This window comes from Carettochelys insculpta, chromosome 1 (assembly GCF_033958435.1).
Source record: "Carettochelys insculpta isolate YL-2023 chromosome 1, ASM3395843v1, whole genome shotgun sequence".
Taxonomy (NCBI): domain Eukaryota; kingdom Metazoa; phylum Chordata; order Testudines; family Carettochelyidae; genus Carettochelys; species Carettochelys insculpta.
In genome coordinates, this window is record NC_134137.1 from 245687358 (window position 1) to 245704605 (window position 17248).

The following is a 17248-nucleotide window of genomic DNA, read 5'->3' on the forward strand; positions in this document are numbered from 1 at the left end:
AATTAAAAGAAAGTGACCAGTTACACACTTTCCTCACAATGTTTTCCCTCTGCTTAATACTAATAAAGCAGTGCAGCAAATCAGTTCCAACAAGAAAAATTTGTCAATGTTACCTTCAATGGCACTGAAGCCCTACAAAACAGGTACTAGCATTTCTGCAGATTACTACTTTTGATTAAAAATCATTTTCCAGCCATTCACCATTTACAGAAAACACATTTTTAAAAAAAAAGTTTAAAATTTACTGTACTTTAGCTCAGGCAACAACAAAAGTATAAAGACACAAAAAAGAATTCTGCAAACTCTAGATTTTTTTTAGTAATTTCAGATAGCTATTTTTAAGGAAGTTTTAAACATTTACATTTTCACAGCTGTAGGAAATTGCTCTGGGAAGGAAGAGGTCAGAGTTAATTAATGACAGACACTTATTCAAAAGACCAAAAAACTCAGTAAATATTAAAACAAATTGTCAACATCACCTGTCAAACTATACAAAAAATTCTTAAACCAAACACTAAATTATCAAGCAACATTTTCCTTACTTTATTTATACATTTTGATTATTGATGGACATTTTTCCATTGGTGTGAGTGTATTGTGAAAGACTTTACCAACCTTTACCAATAAAAATGTAATCTTCCAAGTCTCTCTCTCTCTCTCTCTCTCTCTCTCTCTCTATTACATACCACCTCACTTATGAGGATCACAAGAGCTCATACAACTAAATGATCAGAACAGGAAAACAGACATTTCAGAACAAAAAATCTGTAATGTCAGTAATGCATGAGAAGGAAACTGCCCTATTTTAAGAAGTATATGTTGTACAGTATTTAGAAGTCAGACAGGAAGTTATGGTTAGTAATTACATGTTGTATTATTGTTGGCAAATACAATTTGATATACTCCCAAAGCAAAAATCATTTATAAATAACTTGCTTTGCTGAACACAAATGTAGAATTAGATGATAATTTAAAATAAAAAGGTAGAAAATGTATTTTCCACACACATACCTCCTGCTAGTTTCCAGAAAAGGCCAGATTTTTTCTTTAAAATACAAAACAAAACAAAACAAAAAAATTGGCAAAACAACGTACTTTTCACTAACCTCATTCGTAAATGGGCTGAACTGCTTTGGTTGAAATGTCAGGTAAGCAAATTTCAGCCCAAATAGTTAAAAGCTAAACAAAAGTATAGCAACGGAAAACAGGGACGTTCAGGAAACACCTGGCAACCTTCATAACAGCCAAGTCTAAAATCCCTCTCTAACCCAATGGTATTGTTTAAAATCTCCAAAAATTTTTCCAACTTTGCAAAACTGAAGCTACTCATATGCTTAGTTTCGTCTTTCTTTAGAAATGTTTGCTACTTGTCTATTGTGAAGTATCGGAGAGGTAGCCGTGTTAGTCTTGATCTGTAGCAGCAACGAAGGGTCCTGTGGCACCTTATAGACTAACAGAAAAGTTTAGAGCATGAGCTTTCGTGAGTTAACTCACTTCTTCAGATGCTGGTCCTGGAAATCTGAAGATGCTGGTCCTGGAAATTTGTCTATGTTTTAAAAAACTTTCATCTTTTTTGACAATGACATTTGTAATGTCTATATCCCATTCTACTCTTACCACGGCTATGTGGATGGCAAAGTATCTTTCGAAAAAAGACTGCTTTCAAGTTAAATTACAGGGGAAAACGTACAATGCATAATTATCAATAGAGCACAGGCGGCACATTTTTCAGTATTAAAAGTCTTAAGTTACCTCAAACCCAACATTTCGGCGCTTTGCTTTCTTAATAGCTCTGCTCTTCAGAACTTCTTCACTGGCAACTGAAAAAGTTCCCACCTGCAGAAAAAGTGCAAACTGTGGAATCAATGGTGAGGATGAGAGAACATGCAGGGTCAACATACCTGGAAAGAAATCAGGAGCATTAGTCATCTGCATACCAGCAGCTGTATGAATTTAAGAATGGCCATACTGGATCAGACCAATGATCCATCTAGCACACTATCCTGTTTTCTATGTTTAAAGGGAATAAACATAACAGGCAATCAATGAATGACTTACTTGCTGTTGTTATCTCCCAGCTTCAGTAACAACTCTTACTTTCAACAGTAAGACACACTGGCAAACTCCTAGAGGTCAAAGCTTCCCAAGAAAAAAGTGGAGAATAAAATACATAAAGGAAACAGAAGAAAGTATATGTTTTAACAGTAGAAAAGTAACATTGATTGTGAGCATTTATCTTATGAATAAGGAGTAATATGAACAATTTTTCAGCTGCCCAAGACATCTTTCTGCTGCCAAATGTGACTTCAATCTTTCAAACTTGTATATCTGCTTGCATGTCAGGTGAAGAGACTGAGTGATTTAGCAGCACAGAGATGCAGTTCCCTAAAATAAAGAAGAAATGCACTCCTCTGGAAAAAAAAAGAATCAGGCAGGCCGTATAATATTTATCACTGGTTATGCACCCTATCACTGCACAATTAACTTATGCACCAGGCCTGTGATAATTCTGAGATGCTCAATTCTACAAACTTCTCAATCCCCAAGTACTCAGAAAATGGAGGTGCTGCCATAGCATCATTTTGCAATAGTTTTTATATATGTTATAGTGAAGACCAATTTGGGATCAGCACATTAATGTTTTTCCAGTATGTAGGGGAAAGAAGCAGAAACAGATAGCTATGTTGTATGACAAGATCAGGCAGTCAGATATTTGGGTAGATGGATGCTTGAAACTACCTTCACACATCCATCTCTCATTTCATTTTGTTTCTCTTCCTCACAAATCCAATTTGACCTAATTCTTAGGGGCAAATGAATGACTTCAGAAATTCAGCTTTCTGAAAACAGAGGTTACAATACTGAAGCTGAAGAAGTTAATACCAAATCATTAGCAGCTGCCTGCACTATTACTCTTGTGAAATTTATTTTGACTGAGACAAAGCAACGGTCCTTACCTATAAGTATCACAAACATTGATCTACTTCACATGCCTCTTACAAACTCAACAGTCTTAAACAGCCTAACAAATTCAACCGTCTGTGTTCCCACTGTAAACATAACATCCGCTATGCCATGGTTTTCCACACTGGGGGGCATGAAGAAATTCCAGGGAGGGAACAAGGCATCCCAGTCCCAACACCAGTCAGTCCCCACACCTGAAGAAAACGCCGGCCCTTGCTTCCAGCTCTTAGCCCCCGCCATTTCACGTGGGCAACCTGGCGCACCCACAATAAAAAGCTGGCAGCTGGCGAAGGTTCACATAGAGCTAGCTGCCTACTGCAAAGGTGAGTGAGTGTGGGTTGTGAGAGAGGATGAGGATAGAGTTAGATGAGGGACTGGCAGTGCCTGGCTTTGGGGGAAGGGGAGGCTCAGGCAGACAGTTGGGGGCAGCTGGCCCGCGGTAAAAAAGAGGTGTGGAAGTGTGAGGGTTTCTCAAAAAACAAAAGGGGGGCCTGATGCCTATGCTATGCAAAAGGGCTTAAACTTCTGAGGAGGCAAGTTCTCCTTTCCTGTAATTCTACCCACATAGCTAGGGGAGTGATCAAATTAAGGTCCTAGGATTTCTTATTTTTTTTCCAACCTACATGACACACAGCAGACCGAAATTCAGCCTTTTTTGGTATGATCCAAGAGGCTTTGTTCCTTTTATGATGGCTGCATGTAGTCTTCTCCAAGACCAAATGGAAAAATAAATGGATACTGAACCCCCACAACACAGTTCAGACCTATCTGAACTAGTGTTATGCAAGAACTAATCACAGTGGACCACTATTAAAAAGCAGCTTCCGAAAAGGGCTTAAAATCAGGACATATGAAATACTATTGTCTACTGTCCTAAAAAAAAAGATAAAAAAGGAGAATTTGTCACCCCAGAATGAATGCATTTTAAGCTATATCTTAATAAACCATTTGAACCATTCATTTTATTTCCAAATATGTCACAACAAAATATTAATCTCATTGTTCAATACATATTGGAGACTGTGACAGCACAGATATCCCATACTGGCATTGAAAGGATTAATTGGCCTTGATGGTCCACATATAACTGATCTGGCTGTACCTGGAGGACAGGCCACCCCTAATTAAAAATAAATCCCAGCTCTGAGATGACCTAAGGGTTAATATAAAGAGCAGAAGTCTGGTAAGAGGAGGTAGCAGCTGTAGTTAACCTTTAGTACTCATGAGAGAAGAGGAAGAAGTCCAAGGGCAGAGTTAGCCTTGAGACCCTCTCTGCAGTAGAGAGGTCTGGCAGAAGACAGAAAATCGGGGTGGAGCAAGCTCCAATGGTGAGGAATCCTGACAAAATACAGGACTTTGGATTCCAGGGAGCTAGTTTAGGAGACATTCAGTGAAGAAATAGAGTAAGGGGAACATAAGAGACATGAAAGGTCAAACTGACGGAGCATGAATTTGCTTTACGTTTACCCTTTTTGTGGGAGTTTATTAAAGTGTGCCTGAGGAGAGCCCTAAGAGTTTCCTGGCCCTGACAGAAGGGTGAACTAAGCAAAAGGTCAGCACATAGGCTACAGTTTATTATAAGGAAGCCTGAAATAACAGCAGGGAGTGAAAAGGAACAGAGTTTGGCAGCTAGTTACAGGGTCCGTGAAAGGAAATTCAGTGTAGCATGAGAGCCTGGAGTCCCCCAACAGCTGTTATGGAAAGTGGTGTTAGGCTTCTGAGAAAAGCTTAACACATAATTAAGAGCCCTCAGAAAGGCATGAAAATCATGGGCCCACATTTGGGGGCTGAAGACTCTTTTGTAAGGACACTGGATTGCAGTTTCATACCCCAAAAGAGTGGACCAAAATACAACATGGCTGGAGGAAGAGACACAAGGAGACCATGGCTGGAGCAGTAGGCATTAGATGACAAAAGAACAGTTACACCTGGCTTTAAAATGGGCAAACCAGTGGTGAGTCAACCTTTCTATGAGGACCTTTAAATACCCAGTAGTTGTTCCAGCTTGATCTTTACTTTCATAAGCTTTATCCAGTTTTACAGTATTAGTGTACATGTCTCTAAGATACTGGTCTTTACCTCAGGAAAAAGACCTCACTATTGGTTTTGTCAATCATTTTATTACCTTGCTAAGAAATGCACAAAAAAAAAATTTTTTTTTTACCTCCTCAGCTTCATCCTCTTGATCCCAATTCCTGTCAGTCAACTCCTTCTCTGCAATTCTCTTTGCCATTTTCCCCTCCTGTGTACAAGATTCAGTAATCTGTATTAATAGTATCAAACTGATTTTAAAAGGAATTTAAAGTTAGTCAGAATGATTTTCAATTTGTATTAATAAAAATATTGGGAAATTTGAAGATTTTTTTAAAACAGAAATGACAAAATTGGGAACATTAAGCCTTATGTACACTAGAGTCTCAGTTTACAGCATACTGCATCAAAAACAATTCATGATAGTTACTATTTGACACTAAGATTAATCAATAACATTCTGACAAACTTTGTAAATCGCATGTTCTTATACATGAAAAAGCAGTTTCATGGCATCTAAAATACACATTGTAGAAGACCTGTAGAATTTTAGGCTAAATGTAAAAGTATTGAAGAATCTAGACTAAACATGTTGCCCTCTTTAAACCAAATTACAGAAATATTCTTTAGGAAGTTGGGAAACTTGTACATTACTTCAAACACCAAACTTTAGTATACAGCAGAATGACACTTTGAGTGACTTCTCTGAAGTTTACCAGGATGGGGAAATAAGCTGTTCATCTGTCACTCCAGTAACCACTTTACTGGTCACTTCTGGAACGTAAGTACCTTACAACCTTTGCCCAGCATCTAACAACGGAAAGCTTCAGTGATCTAAATGAGCACAAAATATTCTGAAAAATGTATGCTACAAACAAGGCTTCAAATTTAACTATTTCGCCTGTATCATATCTCAACAAGATTATTGATTTAACTGCAAATTCAATTCTCTCTCTCAATTCTTTTTGTATAGAAAGGAGGATTGTGGTGGTTTTAGGTTGCTTGGGTTTTTTTTTTTTTTTTTTTTTTCAAGGTTAGAAATAAGTCACGCACAGTTTCACACAGCTTCAAGAATGGAACCATAAATGTTTAGAAGATTTCTTTATATAACATTTTTTTCCCAAAAAAAGTGCTTAAGTTACCAAGAAACATCCAAAAAGAAATAAATTACACCACTGTTACACCCAGTTCAATTAACTCATCTAGATTATCTTTAGCTTGAATCTTTTAAACAATTGGGAAAGTTAGGTTTAAATCTCAAAATTATCTTTGGAACAGCTTCTAAAGGGATTAATTTAGTTAGGACTGAAACTGATGTTGATTAAATTCTCAACCGTCTAGTTTAGTTAAAACTAACTTTAAATGTGTGCAACTGGAATGCTCAGATTTAACAAATCATTGGTATATGTTGCCTTGAGTGTTTTGATGCACAGTTTGCATGAAGCAAAACTTTAGCATATCTATTAACTTAGCATCTTGGCCAAGAACTCTTGCAATATCTCCACTTTCTACTAATCTCAAATTTAACTTTAGTATCTCAAAATGATTCAGCTTCATGGTAAACTGACCACTTCCTATAAATAAAGTTGTTTAGTTTCTTTAAGAGTGTCAGAAAGGATACTTAGGATTTTCCCAATGAAAAGGAACAGGCTATTTTGCAGTTCCAAACTTTTCACACTGTGAAAATAAGTGATAATGAAATCAATACACTACTGCAATTTACCAATACAGTAAGGTCTCAGAGTATGCAAGGATTCTGTTCCATGCACCCCCGCATAATCCGGATTTTGCGCAAGTTGGTATCTGGCTTTTCCCCCAGCAGAATACATGTTCTGCAGCCGGGGAAGCAGTGGAAAGGTAAGTTCTGGGGTGGGGGGCAGTTGGGGAGGGTTAAGCCTGGCAGTGGGTTGGGGATATGGGAGGTGGGGAGGGGCATGATAAGACTGGGGTGGGTCAGGGCTGCAGGGGGGAGAGGGGTGGAGTTAAGCTGGAGCTGTATGTGAGGTGGTGAATCAGAGCCCTTCTCAGGTGGTGAGCCAGGATGCAGCCAGAGGTTGAACCGGAGGCAGAGTCAGGCGTAGGTGGTGAGATGGAAGGAGGGTATGAATTGGAGCTGCATGTGGGAGTTTAAATCAGGGCAGGGAGTGGAGGGTGAACTGGAGCCACGTGTGAGGAGTGGTGAGCTGGAGGTGGGGGTGGCAGGTGAGCTAGATCCGCATATGGACGGTGAGCTGGGCCACGGCAGGGGGTTGAGCTGGAGCAAGAGGTGGGCGTGGATGGTGAGGCAGCAGAGGGGTTGAACTGGGGCTGCATGTGGGGGGCTGGAGGAGGTGAACCAGAGCCACATGCGGGGGATTTAAACTGGGGCAGGATGATCGAAATGGGGCCACATGCGAGGGGTCTGAATTGGAGCCACATGTGGGGGGTTTAAACTGGGGTGGGGAATGAGGGGGTGAAACAGATCCACATGTGAGAAGTAATAAGCCAGAGCTGTGCATGGGTGGTGAGCTGGCAGGGGGTGTTGAACGGGGACCAGGGAGGTTGAGTCGGAGTTGCGACTGAGGGGTGGTGAGCCAGAGGCAGGGGTGGGGGGTGAGGAGGAGCTTTGCAGGCAGGGCCTAAGCCTGGGCCATGCAGAGCCAGTGGGGTTGAGCCAGGGTGGGGGGAGCGAATTAAACACAACTGGAAATTGCGCTACAGGGTTTACAATAGGAGTTGGGAATCAGACGTGTAACAGCGGGGTCACATGCTCTTGAGACCTCACTGTATAAAAATTACCTTGCTTTTGAGAAGGTGATGGGGTTTTGACTCCTTCAATAGCAAGTATACATTGTTGCTTCTTGCAAGAAGCAAACTACATACAGGTTGAACCTCTTTAATCTGGCACCCTCAGGACCTGACCAGAGCTGAACCAGAGAATTTGCCAAGCCACAGGTCAATATTGTCTAGAACATTATCAACACCTCCACTGGGCTCTTAGAAGACATGTAGGGCACATTACAGGTAAACAGTAGCACAGAACACTGAGAACCAGGACTGGCGTGCGTAAACAAACTTGACCCAACTGCTGGAAACATAAGTAGATATCCAGCTAACTAAAAGCATGCTGGACTACAGATGTTGCGAGAGTGCTAGACTAGAGGTTCAACCTATTGTAGCCTTTTTTTAAGAAAAAAAATCATGGCTTCAGTATTTCTAATTAATCCCTAACTTAGAAAATAAAATGAGATGTTTCATGATGTCTTAATTATACAATATTCCTATCCTACCCTGTCACATCCTATAGTCTGATCTAAACTATAGTTAACACAAAGCATCCCAACTAAGTGTTTATACTAAAATTTAACTCCTGCTGGCATAATTATACAGCTATGACGACTCAACTCCACCTACAGCAGAAGCCGAGAATCAATGTCAACATAGTCAAGTCATGGCTGTATAAGTAAAGACCCTCTGATGCTTACACTGACCATTACTGACTTTCAGAAGCCCTCCCACATGCCCCACACAGACAGCACAGTTGGTATAAGTGCTGCTGGTGAGGACAAGGAGCATAGCATGGACACTCAAAAGCCATTTAATTATTGCGGCAGCGGTATGCAGACATAACTTAGGTTGACATAATTTTGTCTAGTAGCCATGCCCTACCTACATAGTGACCTAAATGGTTTAGTTCACAGGTCAGCAGCCTGCAGCTCTTTAAGAAGCTACTTGTGGGTCTGAGGACTGCCACTCTTGCAGCTCTGGAGGCTGCCACCACTTAAACAATAAAGCTAAATTCAACTGCCTGCTGTTAAACCAAATGAAATTAGTTTTTTTGTCTAAGTGGCAGCAGCCTCTGGAGCCACTAAGCAACCAGCTGCAGCAGGGAGCCCTGGAGAAGATAGCCACTGCAGGGCAGAAAGCTCGGGAAGAGAAAGCTGGCATGGCAGGGAGCCATATGTGCTGCACATGGGGGAAGCACTAAGCCCACAGGAGAGCTGGGGGGAGGGGCAAGTTGATCCTGGTGTTAGGCAGGGCAGGGTTGGGGCTGAGAGGAGTTAAGCCTGGGGATGGGGTGGATTTTCAGGTAACAATTTTCTAACTGGTACAAATCACTGTGTGCGCTGTTCTTAAAATAGGAGTGACAAAGTATGGCTTGATATTATTTATTATGGACTGTCTTGTATTCACATGCATTGCAGCTGCTGAGGTATTGATTTTGTAACTGAATCTGAAAAAACGGCTCTTCTCGCAATTTTGGTTGCCGACCTCTGATTTAGTCAGTCAATATATAAAGTATACAAGAGTACTTCTGTATAAATTATTCTATAAATTATGTTCTGTCAGTGTCATGATTTTTCTCCATAATCTGGCTTTTGTGATAACTAAATTAAGCAACATGATGATAATAGAAAATATTTGTAAGATTAGGGACACGATAGGTGACTGCACTCCATACCCTACATCAATAAGTACAAACATCTAGATTACACTGGGGCCGAGCCCTATGGCTTTTAAGCCTCAAAGCTGAGCTCTACAGGGAGTAATCACCCCACTCAGAAACCTTGTTACTTACAAGCCACTAATTCTGAACAGCCCAATGGCTTCCAGGGGAAAATATTAAATATATAACTCAGTGACCCTTTCAAATGCTAGAGACAGGTTACTGTAACATAAAGCCAGCTACTTTCTGAATCAGAAGTTGTAAACTGATACTCAGGTCTGAAATACCCTGCAATGCCATCCATAAAAGCAAATTATTTGGGTTTTAGGAAACAGCAATGAGTTCACCATGTGCCCAGAAAGCAAATTTCTCCCCTGGAATTCATGAAACATCTCTATAGCAAGAACACACGGGAGCCCAGTTACTGGTAAACATGAACAAGGGAATAACCTGGCATGGAAGTCCCACTCTCTATTTACAAGAAAGAGAAAGCCCAACTGATCTGGGACTCAAATTCCTTCAACTGTCCACTTGTTTACATGACTCCTCCATTTCAGTGAAGGAGCCAAGAGAAGATAAGAAAAAAGGATGCCCTATTAAAGCAGAGTTTGCATCCACCTGTCTCATGCTTAGGGCAGTATTGCAGTTGTGTGACTGTTCTGTTTCAGTAAGGACACTACCTATACCAGTGGTTCCCAAACTTTTTGGCATTATGCACCCCCTTTTGTTTTTTGAGAAACCCTCCAGGCTCCCAGCCCCCGCCCCTCAAACCTCATTCTTCTCTTCCCCCCACAACCCACACTCAGTCATCTTTGCAGAAGGCAGCTAGCTCCACATGAGTCTTTGCTGGCTGCCTGCTTTGTATAGTAACTGCACCGGGTCACACGTAAAATGTCAGGGGCTGAAAGCCTGAAGCAAAGGCTGGTTCTTACTTCAGGTGGGGGAATGATGGGGGGCTGGGTTGCCTTGTGCCCCCCTGGAATTTCTTCATGCCCACCCCCCCAGTTTGGAAAACCATGATCTATACCAACAGAAGAGAGGTCAATGGAAGAAAATCTCCCATCAACCCTCACCAGTATAGACAGCCAAGTTAGCTAAGCGCAGATACATTGACTTTTATCCTCACAACTGCCGTAACTAGAATTGCATATCAGAAATTGACTCTCTCAGCCCAGTGTAGACATGCCCTAAATCCTACGTAAAATGTACAGTGGCCATACAGGCAGCTCTTGGCACAAACCCTGAAAGTAAGGCAGAGGCGTGAGACACACATGGGAGAAAAACAGACCCTGGTTTTACTTTTAAAGCCCAAAATAGGTGTATACAGTTATTTCTTATGAATTACAAACAAACACACTAATGAAGCAACCCTTCAATTTCCTGATGTACTGTAATTCTAAACTTAGTATTACAGCAACGTTAACATTCACACAGCACATACTACAATATAAGACTCTTTAACAACTAGGAAATGTAATGCAGAAAAGAAGTCCAGAATTGGCGCTGCACTTTAGTTTATCAAGAATCTGTTTCATGATATGTACTTAATGAACACAGGAAGTAAAATTCCACAGATTATTAAAATCAAATCATCTTTTGGACACTGGATCTTCATTTAATAGGTTTCACTTATTTGATGCCCAGAGGCCTGTGACCAACCATGCAATTGACTCAAATATTTTTCCAAAATGAAAAACCAAATGAACCAGTCTGACTTTTATACCAATTAAACAACCAGGATGCAGCAATGCCAACCCCAGATGGTTCAAAACCTTAAGCTGGGCTTCAAAAAAAAAAAAAAATCCCACATTTCTCCTTAAAAAAAAAACCAATTAAGTTGTTTTAGTTGCCTTCCTGTTTTTCCCCATTTCCAGGGAGCGCTGTTTAAAGATGTTTCTCTGCAATCAAGAGGACAGAAAAGTAGCAACAGATTCCCCACCCCGTTCTCCCCTCTGGTCACGGCCCTGCAGAAGACTTCACCCACTCCGGGACCGCAGCGGCCACGCTGAGCCTGGGGAGCTTCAGGCCAAAGCGGGAGTGAGGGTATGGGGAAACAAGCTGCTGAGAACCGGTCGGCCGGTCCCTGCCGCTCACCCCCAACTGCCGTGGGGCTACCCCGCACCACCCCCCAGGCACGGGCGGAGTGCGAAGGCTCGCGCAGCGCTGCCGAGGGCCGTGCTGACCCCGCGAGGGGTAGGGGATGGGGGCGGGGAGAGAACGGACAGGAGTTCCGCCCCCGGTACACAGCAACGGGCTAAGCAAGCCGCGCAGGGCGGAGGTGGGGTGCCCCGCTGGGGCCGCTACCCCTCTCCTAGTCACGCGCGTACTAGGTGGGGGCGTCACGGGGCCAAGGATCTGGCTGCTGGGAAGAGGCGGAGTCTGGCTCGCTGGGCGTCCAGGCCACGCGCTCTCTCGCCCCCCACCCCGACACAGGAAGTCCCCTGGAGGTCCGAGCAGGGCCTCCTCCGCCCCCCTCAGCGGCCCCCCGCGGCCATTTTACCGTGTTCCGCAGCAGAATTAAATCGTTTAACGAGGGGAGAGTAACCCCCCGGCTCCTGCGCGCATGCGCACTCACCTCCGCCTGAGCCCAACTGCCGGCCGGCGGGCAGGCGTCGCACAGGTCGGGCGGGCGGCGCAAACGCAGTAGCGAAAAGGGGCGGAGTTTCCGGAAAGTGACTCGCGTCCGGCGGCTGGGACACAGGTCGCGTGTCTCCGACAGCCAATGAGCTGAGGTTCTGCCGGTCCGTCCCACTTGGCCGTTCGGGACAGGGAGGGGACGGAGTCGGAGCTGGGTCCTGTTCGAATTTTGGTCACGTGTCTGAAAGCCGCTGGCTAGCCTGTAGAGCGCGCCTTCGGGGTACTCCTTCAGGCAGAGGGGAGACCCGGACGGCGGCAGGGGCGTGTCAAGTGTTTGGGATACTCTGCCTAGGCAAAGATGCTGGGGCGTCTCTCCGTGCAGCCCAAGATTTTCCTTCACTCACCTGGTCTGGCTGCTGTCCTGTGGGGCACAGCTACCAACACTGCGAGCGCCCGGGAGGGTTGGTGTAAGGGCTGCCCCGTGGTTAGTTTGACCACATGTCCCCTTTTCCAAGGGAGAGCAGCTTATTTAAGCCCTACTGCGAATGGCCCAACTTTTTAAAATATAAGCAAACTTCCCTGTCTTTTCTATCTTCCCCCATGATTACTGGCAGGTTCTGCTGCTGGTTGGATCCCTGCTTGCCCCAAACATCTTCCCTTCCCCAGCCCAGAGCCTGCACCCACCAACCCTCCAACTCTGAACCTCATTTCAAACCCCTCAGTCCCACCCCTGACATAGATCGTCCAGGTGCAGAATGGATTTTTATGTCACACATCACCTCTATATTGGTACGTACATAAAATTTCATTCTGCACATGGACATTAAAAAATTAAAGGGAACAACGGTCCTGTCCCCTAGGAACCCTCCCCTGCTGATCCACTTCTCTGGCTGGGTTCACTGCAATCAGTTTGCTTGGGCCATGATGCATAGTACACCCTCATGGCTTAAACCTTTCCTGGATGTACTGTAGCCAAGGGACAGAAGGTGGCTAGTTTGTCAGTAGCCAGCAGCATTGTGGAGGTGTTAGCTGCCTTTTGACACTGCAGGCAGGAAGGGATACACTGCTCCCAGCCACACAGAGGAGTGCAAGGGGCAGGGAAGAGAAGCAAAAATGAGCTTGACAATGACATGGGACAGGTCATCCCATCCCCTCCTTCCTTCTGCAATAGTTCTGATTGATTGCCATTGAACTAGATTGAATACAAGTAACTTTACCAGGTGTCTGGTATTCAGCATAGGGAAATACAGTCATTCTACCTATGGATGGTTCTGAGTTTCATTTGCTAGGATGTGTGTTTCTGGGAATAGGATGTCAACTGCAGGTATATATGTGCCCCATGCATTCCCTGCTAATGGCAGCCACATCAGTCCTGCCTGCCCATAGCCACAGGTGACTCACTGCTCTATAATTGGAGATTAGATCAAGGCAAGGAGCATTTGTTTACAGAGCTCTTTCCCTGACTGTCCTACCCAGCCATGGCCCATTTACCACATTGCTTAAGGCTCTCCACTTTCTGGGTCAAATATACGCAGGGTGTGAGAGCCTGAGTAACTTCTGAAGGGTTAATTCAGGACTGATGCTGTGGTAGAGATAAGTTGAGGGGAGTATATTTTTTGTATCAATTTCATTCTATGCACATAAATTGAAAAATATTTCCATTGAGAAACATTGAAATTTACAGTTGAAGCCGATAAGAAAAATGCTGCTTGAGAACTTAGTAGAGCTTGATTTTAAAGGACATGCATACTGTATTTTGACATGTAATGATAACAATAGCCGTGTCTACACGTGCACGCTACTTCGAAGTAGCGGCACTAACTTCGAAATAGCGCCCGTCACGGCTACACGTGTCGGGCGCTATTTCGAAGTTAACATCGACGTTAGGCGGCGAGACGTCGAAGCCGCTAACCCCATGAGGGGATGGGAATAGCGCCCTACTTCGACGTTCAACATCGAAGTAGGGACCGTGTAGTCGTTGCGCGTCCCTCAACATTGAAATTGCGGGGTCTGCCATGGCAGCCATCAGCTGAGGGGTGAGAGATGCTCTCTCTCCAGCCCCTGCGGGGCTCTATGGTCACCATGTGCAGCAGCCCTTAGCCCAGGGCTTCTGGCTGCTGCTGCCGCAGCTGGGGATCCATGCTGCATGCACAGGGTCTGCAACCAGTTGTCGGCTCTGTGGATCTTGTGTTGTTTAGTGCAACTGTGTCTGGGAGGGGCTCTTTAAGGGAGCGGCTTGCTGTTGAGTCCGCCGTGTGACCCTGTCTGCAGCTGTGCCTGGCACCCTTATTTCGATGTGTGCTACTTTGGCGTGTAGACGTTCCCTCGCAGCACCTATTTCGATGTGGTGCTGTGCAACGTCGATGTTGAACATCGACGTTGCCAGCCCTGGAGGACATGTAGACGTTATTCATCGAAATAGCCTATTTCGATGTCGCCACATCGAAATAGGCTACTTCAATGTAGGCTTCACGTGTAGACGTAGCCTAATGGTGGTAAAGCTTTTAACTTTTTGAATCCCAACATCTGCTGTTCTTAAACAATTATCTGATTCCTCCCCCCCAAAAAAAAACCTTCCAACAACTGTGAAAATGTGGATTTATAAAAATTAAGTTTTTAAGTGAATCCCATTGAAATTAGTAGAAAAATAAAAATAGAATTCTGCCAAGCCTAAGTGTACAGAATAATTTTGTCACATATAGCCATGGGTTGAAAATGAGCAACCACAGAGATTTTTGCACCTCTCAGTTTAATACCCTATTTTAGTAATACATACTGGCAGGAGATAATTATCTGCAGGACCTTAAACTGCCAGAAGAGGAAGCTTAAGTCACTAAATATCTGCTACCTTGTTCTTATATTTGGTTATTAATAAGTGAAGCAATACATTCTCCCACTTATGTTTTCTCTGTGTATTGTTAACCCATGCTAAAAATATTTTCGTAAACTTTTTACCTGAAAGTATGTCTACAGTGGCAAAGGTATGGCATTACAGCTGTGTCACAGTAGAACTATAGTAGAAACCCTTCCTACACTGCTGGAAGGGTTTTTTCCCCATTGCTAGAGTTAATTCACCTTTCTATGAAACATGAATTAGTTTGACAGAAGAATTGCAGCACGTACAGTAAGAGTTAGGTCAACCTAACTGTGTCAGATAAGACAAATTTTTCACAGCCCTGAGTGATTGTAGCTAGGTTGCTTTAATTTTTAAGCATATATCAGAAGTTTCCAATAGCTTGGAAACTTCTGACCCAACAACCACCCTCCAGAAATTTGACAAATAAGCCCTTTATAATGTGATAACTTCTGGGATTTTTCAGTTTAGAAAAGAGATGAGTTTAGGGCATATGGTAGAGGCCTGTAAAATCGTGACTGGTGTGGAGGCAGTAAATAAGGAAGTGTTTACTTCTTTTCATAACACAAAAATGAGGGATTACCAAAGGAAATTTGTTTAAAACAAACAAAAGGAAGTATTTGTTCACACAACACACAGTCAACCTGTGGAACTCTTTGCCAGAGGATGTTGTGAAGGCTCAGACTCCAACAGAGGTTAACAAAATAAAAAGCGCTAAATAAATTTATGTAGAATTGGGTCCATCAATGGCTATTAGCCAGGACAGGCAGGGATGGTATTCCTATCCTCTGTTTGCCAGAAACTGCAAATGGATGATGGGATGATTATGTGTTTTGTTCATTCCCTCTGAAACTCCTGACTTTGGCCACATTTGGAAGACAAGATACTGGACTAGATGGACCATTGGTCTGACCTAGTATGATTGTTCTAATGTTCTAGTGTTGGATTTTTTTTCTAAAGCATCTGGTACTGGCCATTCAAAAATAGGACTTTCAGAGCCCTGTTTGAGCTGGATACTTACAAGGCTGTTGTGTTTAGATTATAGCATTGGATCTGTGCATTCCTAAATCTCCCTTAGTTCTGGGTAGCATTATAGCTCTACTTCCTTCTTTACCCTCTACTCTCTCTCCCACAGCATAGGCTCTGTCTGGTAATGCTACTCAGAAAAGGGACCTCATAATCCCTTGATCTGAGAAAAAGTGTTGTACACCTGACCAAAACTCCTCACTTGCTTTAGCATGCCGTTTCTCAGAATTCCCACCCTTTGAACACTTTGGTTTATAGTTGTTCCCTTCAGGGAGACTTGATAGTTGAAGCAAATAGAAACAGACTTTGCTAAAGGATTTCTAAAGAAATCATTCTTTAGATAGCACAAGAGATCGATCTATAGCTCTAGGAAAACACAATAAACACTTACAAGACTCATGCATCTGATGAAGCAGGTCTTTGCCCATGAAAGCTTATGCTCCAAAATATCTGCTAGTCTATAAGGTGCCACAGGACTTCTTGTTGCTCTCAAAGATATAGACTAACATGGCTACCACTCTGATATTTACAAGTGCTGTTAAAGAACTGAGAATTTGCATCCTGGAGCAAAAAGAATTTAAGAACAGATCAGAGGGAGAAATTTGTGCGTTGGAATTCATATTCAAATTCGACACATTAACACATGGTATGAACAGAGACATCAATTACCTCAAGCATTACAAGAGCCGTGTCTACACGTGCACGCTACTTCGAAGTAGCGGCACTAACTTCGAAATAGCGCCCATCACGGCTACACGTGTTGGGCGCTATTTCGATGTTAACATCGACGTTAAGCGGCGAGACGTCGAGGCCGCTAACCCCATGAGGGGATAGGAATAGCGCCCTACTTCGACGTTCAACGTCGAAGTAGGGACCGTGTAGTCGTTGCGCGTCCCGCAACATCGAAATTGCGGGGTCCTCCATGGCGGCCATCAGCTGAGGGGTTGAGAGACGCTCTCTCTCCAGCCCCTGCGGGGCTCTATGGTCACCGTGTGCAGCAGCCCTTAGCCCAGGGCTTCTGGCTGCTGCTGCCGCAGCTGGGGATCCATGCTGCATGCACAGGGTCTGCAACCAGTTGTCGGCTCTGTGGATCTTGTGTTGTTTAGTGCAACTGTGTCTGGGAGGGGCCCTTTAAGGGAGTGGCTTGCTGTTGAGTCTGCCCTGTGACCCTGTCTGCAGCTGTGCCTGGCACCCTTATTTCGATGTGTGCTACTGTGGCGCGTAGACATTCCCTCACAGCTCCTATTTCGATGTGGTGCTGCGCAACGTCGATGTTGAACATCGACGTTGCCAGCCCTGGAGGACGTGTAGACGTTATTCATTGAAATAAGCTATTTCGATGGAGCGTTCACATGTAGACGTAGCCAAGG

The 17248-nt window shown here is 43.6% G+C and overlaps 1 protein-coding gene across 5 annotated transcripts in view; it reads right to left on the minus strand.

Moving 5' to 3' along the window:
• Positions 1 to 12055, minus strand: part of NUP50 (nucleoporin 50) — a 50398-nt gene extending 38343 nt beyond the window's left edge. The window contains exons 1-3 of one of the 5 annotated variants that reach the window (XM_075003513.1): positions 11997 to 12055; positions 5129 to 5206; positions 1753 to 1836 (exon numbers count right to left, since the gene is read on the minus strand). In XM_075003513.1, the coding sequence (XP_074859614.1) occupies positions 1753 to 1836; positions 5129 to 5197 (153 nt within the window). In that variant the 5' untranslated portion in view covers positions 5198 to 5206; positions 11997 to 12055. Of the gene's footprint in view, positions 1 to 1752; positions 1902 to 2058; positions 2126 to 5128; positions 5207 to 11360; positions 11377 to 11921; positions 11967 to 11996 lie in introns of those variants that run through there. The other 4 variants (XM_075003522.1, XM_075003528.1, XM_075003546.1 and 1 more) reach the window with 4 other exon arrangements.
• Positions 12056 to 17248: the final 5193 nt, after the last annotated feature.